Consider the following 19,819-nt stretch of genomic DNA (forward strand, 5'->3'; position numbering starts at 1 on the left):
TCCTAAGTCCACAGGGATTCTGTTATATCCCTGGAGTTTATATTTTAATGGAGGGGAGAAACAAATGAGTAATTAAAACTATCATTTCATATAAGGATGATGCCATGAAAGAATGCATGGTAAAAGAATAGAGTAACTGGGGGTGGGGAGTGTTTTTAGGTATGAGAGCAGAGACTTGAATAAGCAATAGTCTTCAAAGACACTTCCCCGTCTTACTCTCATTCCTCTCAAATCCACTGTCTACCCTGATTCAAGAATATTCTTTCCAGGGGCACCTGGGTGGCTCAGTCGGTTAAGCATCTGACTCGGTTTCAGCTCAGGTCATGACCTCATGCTTTATGGGTTTGAGCCTCTCATCGGGCTCTGTGCTGACAGTGAGGAGCTTGCTTGGGATGCTCTCTCTCTCTCTCTCTCTCTCTCTTTTTGTCTGCCCCTCCTCTGCTCGTGCTCTGTCTCTCTCAAAAATAAATAAATAAACATGAAAAAATTTTTAAAGAATATTCTTTCTAAAATGTAAATTTGGTCATATTACCCTTCTGCTTAACAGCTTTTGATAATTTCCCACTACTTATAAAAGATAAACTCCTTACCACAACAAATGGCCTTTCCTGGTCTGGGACCTTGCCTTCCTCTCCAGGTACAACTCAATCACTCAAACATTTGAAGGCCTACTATGTGAAGGTACTGTTCTAAGTGTGAAGGACCTAGTGAGAATAGGGCAGACAAAAATCCCAACACTGGGGGCGCCCGGGTGGCTCTGTCAGTTGAGCGTCCGACTTCGGCTCAGGTCATGATCTCACAGCTCGTAAGTTTGAGCCCCGCGTCAGGCTCTGTGCTGACAGCTCGGAGCCTGGAGCCTGCTTTGGATTCTGTGTCTTCCTCTCTCTCTCCCCTCCCCTGCTTGTGCTCTGTCTCTCTCTAAGATAAATAAACATTAAAAAAAAATTTTTTTTTTAAAGCCCAACACTCATGGAACTTCTTACACCTATGGGAGATATGTAATAAATAAATATTCAAATAAGTAAATAAGAATTTTGGATAATGATAAGTGATATCAAGAAAATAAAATGGTAAAGTGATGGGCAAATAAAATGGTCAGGGAAGGTCTCCTGGGAGAATGATCTCCGTGGTGAGGTCGGAATGATGAGAAAGAGGTAAGATCTCAGGTAAGAGCGTTCCAGATAGAGGGAGCAACAAGTGCAAAGCTGCTCCTAACAAAAGTAGGAACCAGTGGGGATGTTCAAGAAACAGAGAGCAGGCTAGCGTGGCTGGAGCACAGACTACGAAGAGGGTAGTCAGAAGATCAGAGTCAGGAAGAAGTCAGAACCCTTGGGTATGGTGCCTTCCCTATTTCACCCTCTGAATTCCAAAGTACCTTTGATTCTTCAGACACTCCATACTCTTGTGCCTCCTGTTTATGCCCTTGATTTGCTCTTTTTACTTAGAAAGCATCTACTCATGGGGTGCCTGGGTGGCTCAGTCAGTTAAGCATCTGACTTCGGCTCAGGTTATAATCTCATGTTTCATGAGCTCGAGCCCTGAGTCAGGCTTTACATTGACAGACCGGAGCCTGCTTTTGATTCTGTCTCCCTCTCTCTCTGCCCCTCCTCCACTCCCATTTCTCTCTCTCTCTCTCTCTCTCTCTCTCTCTCTGTCAAAATAAACAAGCAAACAAGCAAACAAACATGAATATATTTTCTACCAGGGAAACCAAATACTCAATTACTCACTTACTACAGGACGAAGTCCTATGAAGGAGAAATACAGAATGCCATGAGTATCCTTAACAGAAGACCTTGCCTAGTGTAAAGGTCAGGAAAGGCTTCTTTGAGAAATGACAACGGAACTGAGCTCTGAAGGATGAGGAGGAACAAACGAGGAGAGTGAACACTGCTGACAAAATGTGTTACACATTCGAAGGTTCTCAGGATGAAGCATGGTGTGTTAAATGTTAGCACAGCTGAAGAACAAAGGGATAAGACCACAAGAAGAATGAGACATCATTAATTCATAGCATGGTAGAAGACAATCTAGAATACTGATCTTAAGAAGTAACACATATTCCAATATTCACTTAGCAGTGATGTGGGTTTGTTTTACCTATGTCAACAATAAAAAAACAAATGGAGGAAAAACACGACAAGCAATATGTAAATGAGTTGCCTTAAACCTCTCTAACACAGTGTACCATTCCGTGGTTCCTAATGTATTTCTGTCATAAGTAATTGGAAAGAACCATTAACACAAGTATCAAGTACTACAATAAAAGATATATTTGGTACTGTGGGAACACAGTCATTTACATATTTGTATTATGAGACTGTCAATTTCTTGAGGGCTGGTCTTCTTATTCATTTTCATATTCAGCTCTGTAGCCAGCACACTGCCTTACTCCCTATAAGTCCTCAAACAGTTACTGAGTGAATCTCAGTTTGCCTGCGTGACTCATAGTTTATGTTACTAATTGGCACACACCCTGATCTGAGGTTAGCTGGCAGAAGCCTCCCTGAGAGACACAGGGATTGAAGGAACAAAACAGATCCAATTTTGTAGAACAAACGAATTTAAAACAACCAAAATAGAGGAGATGTACTATAGCTATTGTCAGACACAGACTAAACACACCACTGACTAAATACATTGAAAAATACTTTAATCTGAAGAATACGAAGAAAAGTCAAGGCCTGTAAAAAGTTAATAAACACCAAGCATCTCAAGGAGGGGAAAGGAGGAAAAAAAAAAAAGAAAGTTAAATGTTTTAGGCTTACTGACAACAACAACAGGAAAACAATGTTTCTATGGCTGTGATGATAGAAATGGACGGTGACCGTAGGGGAAAGAAACAGTGAGTTGGGAGGAGGTGCTGGCCAGGTCTGGAATGCACAGTAGATTGTGCCAGGGTCCTGTCAATCTCTCTCTAGAAAATGAGCTCAGAGCTGTGCCCACTCACTCCTGTGCTGTATCTCAGCTCTTTGTTGGGGAGCTTGTAGATCTGCCAGCATTATGTGCTACATGGCACATGGTGCCCAGGGAGCACTATTTTAAGACTCTATTATTTTAAGGTAAAAGAAGCACAAAGCTTTGTGTGTGTGTGTGTGTGTGTGTGTGTGTGTGCATGTGTGTGCGTGTGTGTGTGTGTGTGTGTGTGTGTGTGTTGAATATCTAGTATTTCCTACAAGCAAAGTTTCCAAAACTCATGATGAAAGAATATGAACATCTCAAAAAAGGACAGCCAAGAAGAAAACTCAAAATTAATTGTCTGAGGAAGAAAGCCTATCCTGCCAAAATGACAACACCACCAATAAGGGAAGTGAATGGTCTTGGATGGTCTTGGAATCTGACCCTTCTATTTCTCCTAAAAGTGAGGTATGGTCCTACTGCCACACAAAAACTTTGCATCCTAGTATTTTGACCTTCCTGTCATGAATGACCTGGAATCTAGGTTCTGATGAAAACAATCAATGTGGCCAATGATCTAATCTCCAAATCCAACAAAACATGACACTTCCAATCAGTTGTTTCCCTAGGAACACTCTCCTGCCTCAACCTCCATACCACCCACTTCCCAGATATGTGTTTGTCCTGTCATGCTAGCTTTTTGCTTTCTGACTCCCAATTAGTTGGGGGGCAGGGTGGATACTCTCTATGTAAATCCTCAGTCTTCTTTTCTTTTATCCATATAATCTCTACCAGAGAACACACCTACTCTTCTGGACTTTATCTATGTCAACAGTTCTCAACTGGGAGTGATTCTACCGCCCAGGGGACACTGGGCAATGTCTGGTGATGTTTTTGGCTGCCAAAACCGGGGGGGGGGGTGCTATTGGTACCTGGAAAGCAGAGGCCAGGGATGCTGCTAAACACCCTACAATGCCCAGGATAGCCCCAACAACAAAGAATCATCTGGCCCAAAATGTCAACTGTGCCACTGTTTAGAAACCCTGACCTACACATATGACTTTAAATCCTTTACTCTTTTATCTGACACGTGTATTACCTATTTAAGACTCGCTGTGCCCAATGCACTGGGTGGGGAGCTGGGGGAAGGCACAGAGGGACTGTAGACGCAGGCATTCATCTGAGAAGCATTATACCCTCAAAGAAAGAGCACCTATCTGGAGGAAATGAGCCATGCCTCAGTATAAACCAGACAAATGTTCTAACCACCTTTAGGGGATCTCCATATCCCCATGTCCCAAACCAAACACTTTATCATATTCCCTTCTACCCACCATCATCACCACCTAACTGGTTCCTCCTTTTATGTTGTCTATAATTTCAATCATTATCTTCCCAAACATCACTGGTAAATTTAAACTTCTTCCTCTTGCCCAGTACTGGATTAGAGGCCAAGTCCTTGTGAATTCACCCTGATTATGTTTCTTATACTTATTCTTACCCCTATATCTACCATTTTTCTTCCCCACTGCCCCATGCTCAAGATGCCCTTTGGTGTCTAGGGCTTTATAACAAAGAAACATTTTATAGAGTTTTGCTGTTATCATTTTTATTTTTTTTTATAATTTTCTTTATATGAGAGACAGAGAGAGAGAGAGAGTGGGAGAGGGGGCAAAGGGAGAGAGAGAGAGAGAGAGAGAGAGAGAGAGAGAGACAACCCCAAACAGGTCCCACGCTCAGCACGGAGTGAGACATGGGGCTCGATCCCACAACCCTGGGATCATAACCTGAGCTGAAATCAAGAGTCGGACATGCAACTGACTGAGCCACCCAGGTGTCTGTTGTTAATGTTTTTAAAGAAACTCATGTTGAAGGTAATATAGAGGTAGTGGGAAGGGCATATGTTTTGGGGTCAAAAAAGATAATTTGGAATCTTGGCTATATTTATTAACTGAGTGGCCTTGAACCACTTACTTATTTCGCTAAGCCTCAGTTTCTTTCTCTGTAAAAAGACATATTACATAATACCTAATTAATAAGTATGTTTGTTAGGATAATAGAACCTGAAATATCATAGGTATTCACTATATGGTAGCCATTATGATATTATAATTATGTTTATACATACCTCATATGTTGTAGGTACTTAAATATCAAATTTGGAACAGACTGAAAATATAAACCATAATTACAGAATTGTGTTTATGAAATTTGTTAGAATCTCCTGAATCTTTTTAGATATAAGCTAATTTTTAAGATTTCAATCCATGCTTATTTGAAAAACTCACCTCAAAAGAAAGGAATGGAGAATTGTAATGACAGTAATAATATTTTTATTGTTATTATTTAATAGAAGTCAAGCCCAAACAACATGCAGGGAGTGTACTTTAAAACGCCAGAAAGCAGGCCACTTTCATCCCTCTTAACCAAGCAAAACTCTTAATTCATAAATTTAAAACTCCTCAAAAAGGTCTTACAGCAGCACACTCACTATGGTATGAACCCAGCAACAGAATGTTTATCAAACAACGTACTTACTTGTTCCATGTAATAAAAGTTGCTCTCTGTGTTGAAATGCCAAGACCAACAATTTGATTCATCTCTATTCCTGCAGCTAAAATAAAGATAGGTAAAACACATGGGGGTAAAAGCCAATGAAGTTTTCTTTATAATATTATAGTATAGGAAATAGATCATTCAATATAATCTTTAAGAAAAACATCTGGGTTTAGCATTTAGTAACATAACTGGAGCTAATAAAGAAAGCATTACTAAGATGATTTTTTAGTAATTTTTTACTTAAAGGGAAAAAGGTCATATTTGAATAATAGCAAAATGGGTTTTTGCTTTAAATGTTAGGAAAAAAATAAACAATATTCAAGGTTACTTGGATTGTATTTTCTTCTTGTAATACTAAAAGAATGGATCTTAATTCAAGCAATGATCAACCTGTGAAAATTAATACAGGGAAACCTCTCTAAAATGCAGTCACAGCCATACCACTGGGTCAATTACAGGAAGACCTATCAGTTATAGACCCCACGAAAAGAATCCTCAGCAGAAAAGAATTGACAATCACAGGTCCTGATAGGAAAAGACGTACACTGCATCTTCCATAACAAATCTACTACCCAAGCCAATGAGAAACCATCATCACCCTAAACTCTTGCTTGTCTCCCAATGGACCACAGTTCAAAACAAACCTTCCCAACTTCTTTCTCCTTTTTAACAAAATAACATTCCTCTTTTTTGTTTTTTGGACTAGCCTATGGTTGTTGCCATAGCTTGCTTGTCCCAAATTGCAATTCTGCTATTCCTGAATAAACCCCTATTTGCCGGTAAAACAACTTATTTTCAAGATCAACACACCATAATAGAAGCTGGTTGATGACAGTAAAGGAAAATCCCCAGGGAAAGTATTATAATTAGTGAAGCTCAGATCTTATTTTCCATACAAACAGATGCTAAATGCAAATAAAACATGGGTTTTTTGATTCATATTTCTTAAAATACAGCTACTTGAGTATTTTTCATGATATTGTTTTAAAAGAGCAATTTATTCCACTAGGAAAAATAGGGACAACTTCAATTTGAGTACTGAGGAAGACATATCACCTCACATACAGTACTTCTTTCAAAAATATTTAACCTGAAGCTAATCATGAGGAATAAATCAGGACAAGCCCATAATGTAGGACTGTCTAATAAACTAGTCTGTACTTTTGGAAATTGTCAGTGTCATAAAGAACACGCTCTAGATTAAAAGAGACTAGATAGACTGACTGCTACGTGCAATGCCTCATCTTTGGCCGGATTCTGGATGGGAAAAAAGCTATTAATGACCAAGATAAGAGAGGAATATTGAAGATGAAGCATTAGAAAATATTACTGTATTAATGTTAAATTTCCTCTAAGATAAGTGCACTGTAGTTATATAAGAGAATTCCCCTTTCTTTTTTAAAAAATATTTTTTAACGTTTGTTTATTTTTTTGAGAAAGAGAGAGAGAGACAGAACACAAGCAGTGGAGGGGCAGAGAGAGAGGGAGACACAGAATCCAAAGCAGGCTCCAGGCTCTGAGTTGTCTGCACAGAGCCTGACGCGGGGCTGGAACTCATGAGCTATGAGATCATGACCTGAGCTGAAGTCAGACACTCAACCGACTGAGCCACCCAGGCATCCTGAGAATTCCCCTTTCTTTGGAGATAATGTTCAAGTATTTAGGGAGAACAGGTTATTATGTCACAGCCAATGTTCAAATGGGTCAAATAAAAGAGTTTGCAAAGGATGGTAAACACTACTAAACATGTTTGAATCTGGGAAAAAGGTATACAGGTATTCCATGTACTACTGGAACTTTTTAAAATAAGTTTGACATATTTCAAACCAAAGAAGGTAAGAAGGAGAAGCAATTCAATCACAAAAGTGAAGTAAAAGATCTTTTGGAATTCACATTTATAAGTCATCTTTTGCCATGTTCTTAAAGAAAATTGCATTGAAAATGTTCTTAAAGAGCTAAGATTTCAGACTGTCGCTATGGCCAGGACAGCACTTTGCATCAAGAGGCCACACAGAAAAACAAAAACAGGGGCAGCTGGGTGGCTCAGATGGTTAAGTGTCTGACTTCAGCTCAGGTCATCATCTCACAGTTTGTGAGTTCAAGCCCACCCGGCATTGGGCTCTGTGCTGACAGCTCAGAGCCTGGAGCCTGCTTCGGATTCTGTGTCTCCCTTTCTCTCTCTGCCCCTCTCCAGCTCATGCTCTTTCTCTGTCTCAAAAATAAGTAAACATTAAAAAAAATTAAAAAACAAAATAAAAAAACTTGTCTAACAATAAAGGTATCTCAAGTGTAAATTTCTAACAGCAGGAACTACGTGTTATAACTTTGTTAATAAATAACCTCTGGTATTTTTCACACAACACGAAATCACTAACTACAACTAGGAATGAAGAAGGAAGGTGAACCTTTATACTGCAGTTGAAAAAAAGATTTAAGCCAGAGGAGAGAGTTGCCATTACCTTTCCTTGACAAAGTGGTTAACGGTAAACCACAAATGTCGGCTGAAAAATACTGGGAAATTGTGACCCCAGTAAAATACTATTTGTATAATTATAGCTTAGGCAACCCACAAAATCCTAAAGACTGAGGAAAACTCTTACTAACACAAAATATACTTTATTATTTTTATTTTTCTAAATCTAATTACCTTTAACAGACTCTTTTATTACAGCAAGAAACTGAAGCCAGAGAACATCAGGATCAATTTCAACCCAGCCAGTGTGAGGACAAAGACTTTCTACCTATTTAGAAAAAGGAAATTTAATAAAAACAACATTAGAGCATGTCAATAATATCTGGGTCTTAAAATTACTGGTTAAAATGATTAACAACATGATTTTATTATCTAATTCATTTTTATTGTTAAAATGCAAAATAGGAAATAAAAAGTTTTCTTTTGTTCATGACTTACAGAAAATTTTAGTTTTCTTTGTCCTTACTTTCCAAATTTATCTTTATTTTCCAAGTTTTCCAGAATGGAGATGTACCATTTTTGTAACAAGAGAAATATCTTTTTAAATATAAAAATCAACAAATCAAGTACCAGGTTCTGCTTCAGACTATGATGAAGGAAGCACACTCTACCCCGTCTCTCCCACTGAATGCATGGAGCAGCTATTTGTGGACTCCACAACTGAACTGGTGGTAAGTTTCCCATTTTATTTCCTGATCTTCCCTGGCCTGGACTCAAGGCAGTCCACAAAACCAGAAGTGAGTACCAGGGCGCAGTGGAAACTCCAAGAGAAGCTCTCATGTTTTGGCTAACAGAGAGAATGGGAGAAGTCCTCCATATTTCTTTTTTCCCCCCACTTTGCCCACATACTTTTGTACCTAGGCTATCTTGTAGTAGTGGTTGCACCAGTAATCACAAGCACCTAAAATACTGAAGGAGGTAAAACTTCCTCTCCAACCAGAGGAGCTGTGGCCCAAGACCCTCATGCTTTTTTTCTCTCTCTGTGCTTCCTGATGTGTAGCCCCAGCTGTGGGCATAGGAAGTGCCAGCAGAGTAGGGTAATGAAAGCTCTAGCGTTCTGGCAAGAGTAGCCACAAGGGGAGGCTCAGGGAACCAAAAAGTACCAGGAAAATCTCAGAGAGGGAGGGGCTTGGGAAAGCTGCTCCAGAAAGTTGTGAATGAATCCCGAGGCTCACCTCAAAGCTGCACATGTGTGAATGTAATCCTAAACAGCATAGCAAAGATGTTAAGAATAGAACTAAGGGAGAGACCACTACCCAGGTGCCAGACTGACTACTGGGTGGCAAATACACAGGACAGATGCAAATAGTACCACCAAGATTTTGGAAATAACCAACAGTGAAACCAAAGTCCACAGAAGGGTAGCCTGAACCCAACTGCATTCATTGCCTGGTGAAAGAAAAATATCAACATTCATCATAAGATTTACACAAGACCCAGACTCTTATAACACAATATTCAAAATTCCATGATACAATCTGAAAATTATAAGGTATGTGAAGAACCAGAAAAATCTACCCTCACATGGGAAAAGGTAATAGATACTAACGCCAAGATGACAAATATCAGATCAAGACTTCAAAGCAGCGATTATAAAAATGTTCCAAGAAAGAAGGGCAAAGTATTTTGAAACAAATGCCAAGATAAAAAGTCTCAGCCAAGAAATGTTAAGACAAAAAAAATATTAGAACTGAAAAATACAATAATTAGGAGAATAGGGGAAAAGGAAAGATGCTGGTCAAAGGGTACAAACTTTCAGATATAAGATGAGTAAGTTCTAGAGCCCTAACATTCAGCATGGTAACTATGGTTAATAATAATGTACTGTACACTTGAAATTGCTAAGACAACTGTTGTGAAGTGTTCTCAACATACACACACACATGTACAAATAGTGATTATGTGAGTTACTGGGTATGTTAATTAGCTTAATTGTGGTAATCATTTCACAATGTATATGTATACCAAAACATCATGTTGTACACCTTACATATATATACAACTTCTACTTGTCAATCATACCTCAATAAAGCTGGTAAAATCAATTTTAAAAAAGAAAAATATAATAATTAAAATAGGGGCGCCTGGGTGGCTCACTCAGTTGAGCATCCAATTCTTGATTTCAGCTCAGGTCATGATCCCAGGGTCTTGGGATTGAGCACCGCATTGGGCTTGGCATTGAGCATGAAGCCTGATTAAGATTCTCTTTCTCTGTCCCTCTGCCCCTCAGCTACTCATGCTCTCTCTAAAAAACAAAAAACAAACAAAAATCCTGGATGGCCTCAATAGTAAAATAAAGATAATAGAAGAATGTCAGTAAACCAAGATAGATCCATAGAAATTATCTGACATAAATATAAGAAAGGAAAAATATTGGGGAAAAAATCAAATAAAGCCTCAGGGATCTATGAGACAAGAGCAAAAGGTCTAGTATTTATGTCGTCAGACTCCCCAGAGAAGAAAAGAAAGAGTTCAGTGAGAAAAAAAAAAAAAAAATTACTCCAGGGAAGTAACAGTGCTAAAAATTTCCTAAGTTCAGTGAAAGATTTAAAATCTATATATTCAAGGGGTGCCTGGGTGGCTCAGTTGGTTGAGCGTCCAACTCTTCATTTCGACTCAGGTCATGATCCCTGGATTGTGGGATCAATCCCTGTGGGATCAGGGTCCGTGCTGAGCATGGAGCCTAAGTGCTTAAGATTTTGTCTCTTTCTCTCTCTCTCTCACTCTCTCATTCTCTCTCTCTCTCTCTCCCCTGCCTGCATGGCCTCTCTCTCTACAATTAAAAGACAAAAGGTTAATGCAGAAGGACAATGAGAAGAGAGCAAACAGGCTCAGACCTAGGTTTTATCAAATGTTGCTAATGATAACAGTGAGTGTGTGGGTGGCACATGGCTAAAGAGAGCAGAAAGATGATACTTCACTCCCTACTCAGATTGCACCACATCTTTATTCAACCCCGGCAGAGATTCCATGGTAAATTAGAGGTACCTCCAAAGGTTGGGATGCCAAATGAGGCTGAACACACAAGATCGGTTCAAAGTCTTTATAAGGATCCCCAATCCCCTCCTCCAGCCCCATCACTGCCCCTACCTAACCAAGCAGATGGTAAAAGGTTTACTCTCCAGAGGGACTGATCCAGAAGAGTTCTTTCCCTGGAAATACCAGATATAGCTGAGTGGGGTAAGACTACTGAGTGGTACTGAAAATATGAACAAATAACCAACCAAAGATCGAACATGTAAGAAAAGGCCAAAATAAAGAAAAAAAAAAGGAATGCTGAGGAGACAGTGACTATGTGGGGAGCATGAGGGTGACAAGGTCTGATATGAAAAAAGAATCCACTGAGTTCTGAGACATATTTAACAAAATCTACTCCCTTTCTATCTAATATTTGCTTTTTTCTAGGCAAGGCTTTCATGACCATAGACAAATGGCTCAGCTGCAACAAACACTTCTTCATCCAAAAAAACTCAAAGTGGACATCGCTGCCTCAAGTCTACAAACCTTCAGATTTGATGGTGGCACTCCACAGTCACTCCCCCCACTCCACCAGCCCAGACAGCTCACTATCCCCAAACATGTCACAACAGAGAAATCTCTTGTACTGAAGGAAGACCACACCGATTAGACAAAAGTATAACCAAAGCTAACAAGATCTGTTTTGTGGATTACAAACAAAACAAAAAGACAGCAACCAGAAGTTTTCAAGACAGAAGAGTACACAGTAGTAGAGGCCATATTGTTTTCTTTGAAGTGGGCTTTCTATCCTGTTCTTCCCACCAAGATGTTATTGTTTTCCATGGTTTCTCACAATAGCATGATGTTCCAATGGGGAACATGATAAACTTTCTCCATTTTTAAAATTAGAAACATCAAATATTGACATGTGGATTTAGTTTGTAACACCAATATTCAAGAATCTATAGAAAGATTTGCTTTTAAAATAGAAATTAGGGGCGCTTGGGTGGCTCAGTCAGTTGAGTGTCCAACTCTTGATTTCAGCTCAGGTCATGATCCCAGGGTCGTGAGATACAGCGCTGAATCAGGCTCTGTGCTCAGTGGGGAGCCTGCTTAAGATTCTCTTTCTCTCTCCCCACTGCCTCCCCCTATGCCTGCCTCTCCCCAGCTTGTACTTTCTCTCTAAAATAAATAAATACATAAATTAAAGATAAATAAAAAGTACAAATTACTTTAAAAGCCTAAAAACGTATCTCCGCTGCTAAAAAATGAATGCCACAAGAAATAAAACTGGTCTTCTGGAGGCCTGGTATTAGCCTCCTAACATAAGGGTTCATGTTTGGGATTTCAATTTTATGTAAAAAACTAACACAGCCTATTTTGTTCTTGTCTCTAAAGGGTGATCTCTTGGGGCACCTGGGTGGCACAGTCGGTTAAGCGTCCGACTTCAGCCAGGTCACGATCTCGCGGTCCGTGAGTTCGAGCCCCGCATCAGGCTCTGGGCTGATGGCTCAGAGCCTGGAGCCTGCTTCCGATTCTGTGTCTCCCTCTCTCTCTGCCCCTCCCCCGTTCATGCTCTGTCTCTCTCTGTCCCAAAAATAAATAAACGTTGAAAAAAAAAATTTTTTAAAGGGTGATCTCTTCACTTTTTCTTTCTCTCTTTCTCTTTGAAGCTATTTATGCAGCAGCATCAATCGAATCCTATACTAAGAGGTTTTGGGTTTCTACTATGCAGTCTTACCATCATATTAGCAGAGGTGATTTTCATCTGAGAAAATATACAAAAGTTCTGTGTCCAAACCAAAGTTTCATGAAGCAAACTGAATTCTTAATACTTTAATTAAATGCAATACAGTGATTTATTCTGTACTCATGAGGTAATAAACCAGGGGCTAAATAGCAATGTAGGCCAATTCTCAAAGAACTCCAGCTATCTGAAGTAAGTGACCGACCAATTGCTGATTGTTCCTTTCTAATTTGTTATGGACCAACAATTTTTTTTAATGTTTACTATTTATTTTGAGAGAGAGAGGGAGAGCATGCATGGGGGAGGGACAGAGAGAGAGGGAAAGGGAGAATCCCAAGCTGACAGCCTGGAGCCTGACCCTGGCCAATCCCATAAACTGCAAGATCATGACCTGACCCAAAATCAAGAGTCTGACACTCAAGTGACTGAGCCATCCAGGTGACCCATGGACCAACAATTTTTTTAAATTTTTTTTATTGCTGAGAGACAGAGCACGAGAGGGGGAGGGGCAAAGAGAGAGGGAGACACACAATCCCAATCAGGCTCTAGGCTCATCGCCGTAAGCACAGAGTGTGAGATGGGGCTTGAACGCACGAAGGGTAAGATCATGACCTGAGCCAAAGTGGGATGCCTAACCGACTGAGACACCCAGGTGCCCCTGGACCAACAACAAAACACAATTAAAAATTTTTCTAGGGGCACCTGCGTGGCTCAGTCAGTTGAGCCTCCAACTTCACCTCAAGTCATGATCTCACAGTCTGTGAGTTCAAGCCCCACATCGGACTCTGTGCTGGCAGCTCAGAGCCTGGAGCCTGTTTCAGATTCTGTGTCTCCTTCTCTTTCTGCCCCTCCCCTGCTTGCAACGTCTCTCTCAAAAATAAATAAACATTAAAAAAAAACCAAAAAGACGCAATTAAAACAATTTTCTAGGGGCTCCTGGGTGGCTCAATCGGTTAAGTTTCTGACTTCAGCTCAGGTCATGATCTCACGGTTTGTGAGTTTGAGCCTGGCATTGGGCTCTGCTGTCAGTGCAGAGCCCGCTTTGGATCCTCCATCCCCCTTTCTCTTTGCCCCCCTCCCCCCGCTTGGATTCTTTCTCTTAAAAATAAATTAAAAAATTAAAATAAAACATTTTTTTCGGAAAAAATTACATACAAAATAAAATCCCAAGTGTTTCAGTATTAAGGTCAACAGACATAAAATTACTCTACCAAACTGCTACACAAGTTTCTAAATCTTAGTATCTTTATCTCTACCCCAGATGCCCAGGGACTGCACTTTGAGAAGCAGTGCTATAAACTCCTACTACAGTTGGAGAGGCATTCCTAAAAACTCCTCAATCTAAGTGCTTCATCCGTTAGGGCAGGGACTTTTTGTATGTTCATTAATTCACATGTCTTTCCAGACACATCACAGTAGAGAGTGTGAACAAAACATTCTTTGCTCCTGCTATTCAGAGCAATCTTGATTCAACTTTGAGATTCCTACCTCATTTCTCAAAAGTTAATCATTTGCCCCTAATAAAATAGCAACCAAAACTTTGTATTTTCTGACAATCTGTGTCTCCCTTTGGTTCCAAATACTTCAATTCCTTAAACAAACACACATACAAACAACAACAAACAACAACAAAAACCCCACGACTGCCTAAAACAAAAGTACTGTGTGTCTAGAATTATGAGGGAGACTGTGTGAAAAGTATCATTGTGTTGTGATAAAGACTCATAAAAAGATGAGACGCATGCAGTCACTGAAGGACAGTGTTCTTTCAGCTTGGAGGAGGGTTGGTGTGTGTAGGTTTCTGCACAGGTAGCCAGAGAAGGGCCCAGCAAGTGGCTGGGCTCCCAGCTCTCTGTCCTGGTCCTGAAACCAGAATGAAATTCCCCCGGTTTCTCAAAGCAGTAACTTGGCTAGACCTACTCCTGGCAAGTGCTATGGCTGAAAAACACTGCTAAGGGGTTGGGAAGAAGAGAGGGAACTAAGCAAAAACAAGAGTCCAAGGGCTGATGGGAATGGTTTAGGTAACTAATGGCTCCTAACGCGGCAATCAAAAAAGATGTTGATATTGGAAAGAAGGGTAAAAACACCATATCCAATCAACATTATTTTTGGTGCACTTGTAGAAATTAACACTTCATTAAAATAAGAACAGAAGAACACCAATCTGTTGGTCACTTTACTAATAACAACAAGGAGTTGGGAGGTTTCTCAAATCAGAAAAAGCTATTTTTATCAATGTTCAAAGATGGAAAAGATAGGGCCCCTGGGTGGCTCAGTTGGTTAAGCGACGGACTTCGGCTCAGGTCATGATCTCACTGCTCCTGAGTTCGAGCCCCGCATGGGGCTCGGTGCTCACGGCTCAGAGCCTGGTGCCTGCTCTGGATTCTGTGTCTTCCTCTCTCTCTGTCCCTCCCTAGTGTGTGCAATCTCTCTCTCTCTCTCAAATATTAAAACAAACGAAACAAAAAAAAATCCAAAGATGGAAAAGATAAAAGTAATGACAGCAGCCTTCAAAACTTATCCAATACCTCCCATATCCATGAAAGTCAGTCCCTCAGGTGAGCAACCAGCACTCTGAGAGCAGTTAGTGAAGACAAATGAAGAATGGACAATAAATTCTGTTAAGATCTGAAAAATGTAAATGTAAATAAAGACGGGACTGGAGGTCTCCTAAGGAACTGGGAAAAACCTAGCAAGTCACAAAGCACCTTTTGGTTGGATACGCGCGGAGTGCCCTGCCCGGCCCTGCCCTACGAGTCTCCGCAGTCCCACGCAGGAAAGGCTGGAAAGGCGAATCCGCAGGTGATAGAAGCAAGCGAACGACTGGTCACAAACCCGGCCCCTCCAGCCCTCAGCCAGAACAGGAAGGGCGCACAAGTGTTAGCCCTGTCTGGGGAGGAAATTCGGGTATCTGCCCGCTCCCGGTCCGCGGCTCGGGGCCAAGGGCCCGCCGGTGCTGCAGGTGGCTGCATGCAGCTTGATGAGGCGGCCCCACCCGCTCGCCTCCCGCTACTCGATCCCGCATGCTCTGCGCGACCGTGACCCGTGGCCCCGACGCCCGCTCCCCCGTCACCTTCTGCGCGCTGGAGCCGCGGATCAGCGCCGCGTGGTCATAGACGTGGCAGCGGATCACCGAGCTGCCCACGTCCAGCCCCAGCACGAAGCCTGAGCGAGGCAGGCCTGGCGCGCTCTGCTCCGGGCGCCTCTGCTCTGAAACCGCACGCACCCCGACCATCCCGACCCCGCAAACCTCTCCGCAACAACCGCCTACCGAGCGGGCGCGTTTATAAAGGCCCGCACCTCAGGGGCCGAGCGCGCCCAGCCGGGCCACCGCCCCCGGCCCGCCCCTCCGCGAGATCCGGGAAGCGGCCCGCCCCTGCCGCGGCCCCGCCCCGACGCCGTGACATCACTGCCGCGCAGAGATCCTTTCGGCGCGGGTGCTGGGCGCTGGAGGCCCTGAGGGTTGCGTGGAGGTGAGCTAGTTTTGGGAGGTGGTCGTCGCGTTTCTTTTCACCAAAGTTACAATTTATGACAGTTTTTAAAAATAAAGTGACCTGAAAAGAAGTTAAAAATTCATTCTGAAGTATATATTGATAAGCAGAGCCTAGCTCCTCCCGCAGACCACTCTCCCAAGAAAACCTGGTAAAATTTGTGCATGTAATACACATCGATAAATACTTGTAAATGAAATAACACACGAGGAGTAAGACCTTCTCCAGCCCTCTGGTAAGGAAGAAGGGACAAAGCGTAGGGTGGCCACTTTTACCCCCCGCTCCCCCCCCCCCCCCCAAGCAGTCTTTCAGACAGGACAGAAAGTCGCAGAAAGGCCTAGGGAAATTTTGAGATTCCTGTAGCTTCCTTTCACCAGCCTTCGCAGAAGGTGGTCCAGCTCCAAAGGTGCAGTCCTGATCTGTAGGGAGCAGGAAGGTGTTAATGCCTGCTTCAGCAGCCTCTCCACTACCACCAGCACTCCAAAAAAACCAGTGCCTGAAAATATTCATTATCTTCTTTTTGTAAAATTATGAAAGTAATATGGATACATGCTTTTTTGAAAATGTTTAACGGTACAATTAAAAAGTAAAGGATCTTCATTTTGAACCAAATTGTCCTTTTGACCAAACTGTCACATTAACCAACTTGCTTTCAGCCAATTTTACCAAACTGGGCTCTTTGGCCGTATTACTTGAAGCTTACAACATACACCTATGAGAGTATATTCTTTTGTCTCTGTACCTTGTTTCTTTCCAGTAGTACTCATTTATTCCAAATGGCCTCAGGATTACTTTCACCAGTGATGAAATTAAGAATTTTGACGAATCATGTATGTGTTAATCCTTAGTATTGTAACTTGAAATGAATGACTAATGGGTTGTGTACTGATCAGAGTTTCCCAGAGAAACAGACCCAGAAGATTAGAAAGAGAGGAAGAGAAGGAGATTGAGATTTTAAGAAATTGCCTCACATGTTTTTATGTGTGCAAAGTTCCAGAAATCTGTAGGGCAGGCTGAAAGGCTAGAAATTTAGGTAAGAGTTGATGTTACAATCTTGAGTCCGAATTCTACAGACTACAGAATCATATATTCTGGTTCCTCTTCAGAGTGCATAAATCTTTCGCCTTTTATAAATTCAAATCAGTTATCCTATTATCAAAGGATCAGAGAATGTGAAAACGAGGACTTCAGCAACCACGTAGTCTAGTGTTTCTTAATCTGTTTCCACTCTTGAACAACTTTGAGACCCTGATGGATGCTATCTTCTGAGAATATGCTTATATACACAAAATTTGGCATGTAATTTCAGGTGTTGGGTATTGGATAAACTAAACATGAAGTTCTCAGGTTAAAAATCCAGAGCTGATTTCCCCAACCTGGACAGACAATTGCCTAGGAGAGGGCTGAGTAGCAAAGGGACACTGTGTTTCTTCCATGTTCATTGTTCTCTGCTGACATCTCTTACCCTGCTCTGCTCTCGGGGCAAGGAGCCTGTGGGCTATAGGGCACAAGGTTCACAAACTCTGAAGGTCCCTTTGATAGTGGGCCAGTCCACTGTTCTTGAATCAGAGGCCACTGCTACTCTGAGCTCCACCACCTGGCGGCCCTGGTCTTTATCTGGCTCCTCACATTCTGGGCTTGGCCTCAGAAGTGGCCCTGCTCTCCCTGGCTCTTTCCCACCACTGTCACTCCTTACACTTTCTCCTCTTACACCAGAGACCAGGATTACCACTCATTGTATCATCTCGTACACTCCCAAGAACTTGGATTCACTTCCTCAAGACTAGATCAGAAAGTACACAAGGACCACCACACCCTAAAGGGAAATGAATGGTGCTTCAAGGCTGAACCCAGAAACCTCAATGCCTTCCTGCCTCCAAGGAAACTAGTCACAGTCACCTGCTAGGCTGACCAACTGTCCCAGTGTGCCCTGGACTGGGGAATTTCTTAAAACATAGGATTTGAAATGCTAAAACCGGGACAGTCCTCCTCACTACTCAGAGGCTCTTGGGGTCCACCGGTGATTTTCTTTGGGACACTGGCTATCTCATGTGTAGATGTCAGCCACTGCTTTCTAGACATCTTGAGGACAGAGATGGGGGCTTAGTCTTCTTTTTTCCTCCAAGACACACAAAGTAACTCCTCGATGACTGAATGAATAAACAAATAAATTAGTATGTTCAAGTCCCTGTCCGACTCATCCGTGTGACAAGACAGAGAAGTCTTCATAGTCCTGCATGAATCTGGGCATGTTATATGGCCGCCAATGCAGACTTTCTAATGTGTAAGGAAGGTGTGGAGTTGTGCCGGCTGCCCTAAGTCCTGTATTTGGAACTGAGCCCTGGATACCCACATAAATATCAAGTCAGCTCCTTTTTCTTAACCTTTATTTTATGCACCCAGTCTGATTTGGAGTGGACTCCTGCCTCAGTTTCCCGATCTGTATTCACTCCTGTGTCTGGAGTCCTAGCCTGAACACCACTTCGAGACAGAGGTAAATGTACCATGAAGTGCATGAAGCTGATGCTTCATGCCCCCTACTTGAAGGGGCTCCTGCCAAGGTCCTGAGAAGAAACCTAGCCAACTTTTCAGAGTTCCATGCTGTATTTAGCATTTGCAAAAGTGAATTATTTTGGTATTTTTTTCTCTTCAAGCAGGCCCCCAAATTTTACAAGCTTCAGATCCCACAAAACCATAATCTTCCAACGCTTGTGAGTCCTCAGAAATTCCCTGTTTCTCAGTGTCTGCACTCACTCTTCCGGACCCCAGGTGGTGGTGCAGAATACTGCCACGCACCCACTCCGACTCACTGTTCTGAACTCCTTGCATACTGACAGCGGAAATCGAGTCTGTCCTCTGTACACAAATCTGAGACATCATGGTGGTAAGCACTGGCTTCCCTTCTTGGGGCCAAATTAATCCACCCCTGCCCACACCTCACCAGTGTTCCGCCAAGGTGCTTTGCCTGCCTTGCTGTTGAGCCCACTCACACCCTGAAGCAGTCAAACTGGAAGGAATGAGAACCAAGAACTTCAAATTCTCAGGCCTGATGCCCATCAGGATCTGAAAATAAAAGAGGACTTTGGGCCCCACCAAAATCAAGGGGAGAAGTGGAAATTGAAAGGAAGAATAACTATACTAAAAAAAAAAAAAACAAAAAACCCAGACTAGAGGAAGTTACTTCAGAACCCAAATAAATAAACAAAAGTCCATAGTCACATGCATCCTAGCAAACAAAGCATAAAGGAAAATGTGAATTTTATATCTGTCAGAAAGAGAAGTCACATGAGTAATTGCTGTGCCGATTACTGCACTTACACATGTGTGTTCAGTCCTGTGTGTTATCTCACTTAATTCTCTCCAGAACCCAGTAAGGGTCAGTGTGAACTTGCATGGTTAGTCCATGATGAACCCAGGATTCTCCCCCTGTACTGTGATTCTTCAGTGCACCTGAAACATCAACTGTTCCAGAGGTCAGCAATGAGAACTACTCCTCCACCTGATCGGTATGTCTGTACAAACCCCACAGCATCATTGCCACGATGTGTGGAAGCCTTCTTCCAGCCTTCAGAGAGGGAAGTGAATAGGTACATGGTCTGTCCAAACCTTGAGGGGACCCTGCAGAAATAGTGGCCTCTTTTCACGGCTGAGCTGCTGACAGTCTCAGAAAGGGTTACCATCTAATCTAAAGGA

The 19,819-nt window shown here is 42.0% G+C and overlaps 1 protein-coding gene across 1 annotated transcript in view; it reads right to left on the minus strand.

Moving 5' to 3' along the window:
• The window catches only part of GK5 (glycerol kinase 5), a 74,861-nt gene extending 58,972 nt beyond the window's left edge, over positions 1–15,889 (minus strand). The window contains exons 1-3 of the mRNA XM_047099417.1: positions 15,709–15,889; positions 8,105–8,198; positions 5,437–5,512 (exon numbers count right to left, since the gene is read on the minus strand). Coding sequence (XP_046955373.1) covers positions 5,437–5,512; positions 8,105–8,198; positions 15,709–15,870 — 332 coding nt within the window. The 5' untranslated portion in view covers positions 15,871–15,889. The remainder of the gene's footprint in view (positions 1–5,436; positions 5,513–8,104; positions 8,199–15,708) is intronic.
• Between the last annotated feature and the right edge of the window lie 3,930 nt (positions 15,890–19,819).

Source organism: Lynx rufus, unplaced genomic scaffold, assembly GCF_022079265.1.
Source record: "Lynx rufus isolate CCGP_SWC_20201006 ecotype Redwood Valley unplaced genomic scaffold, mLynRuf1.p SCAF_5, whole genome shotgun sequence".
Lineage (NCBI taxonomy): Eukaryota > Metazoa > Chordata > Mammalia > Carnivora > Felidae > Lynx > Lynx rufus.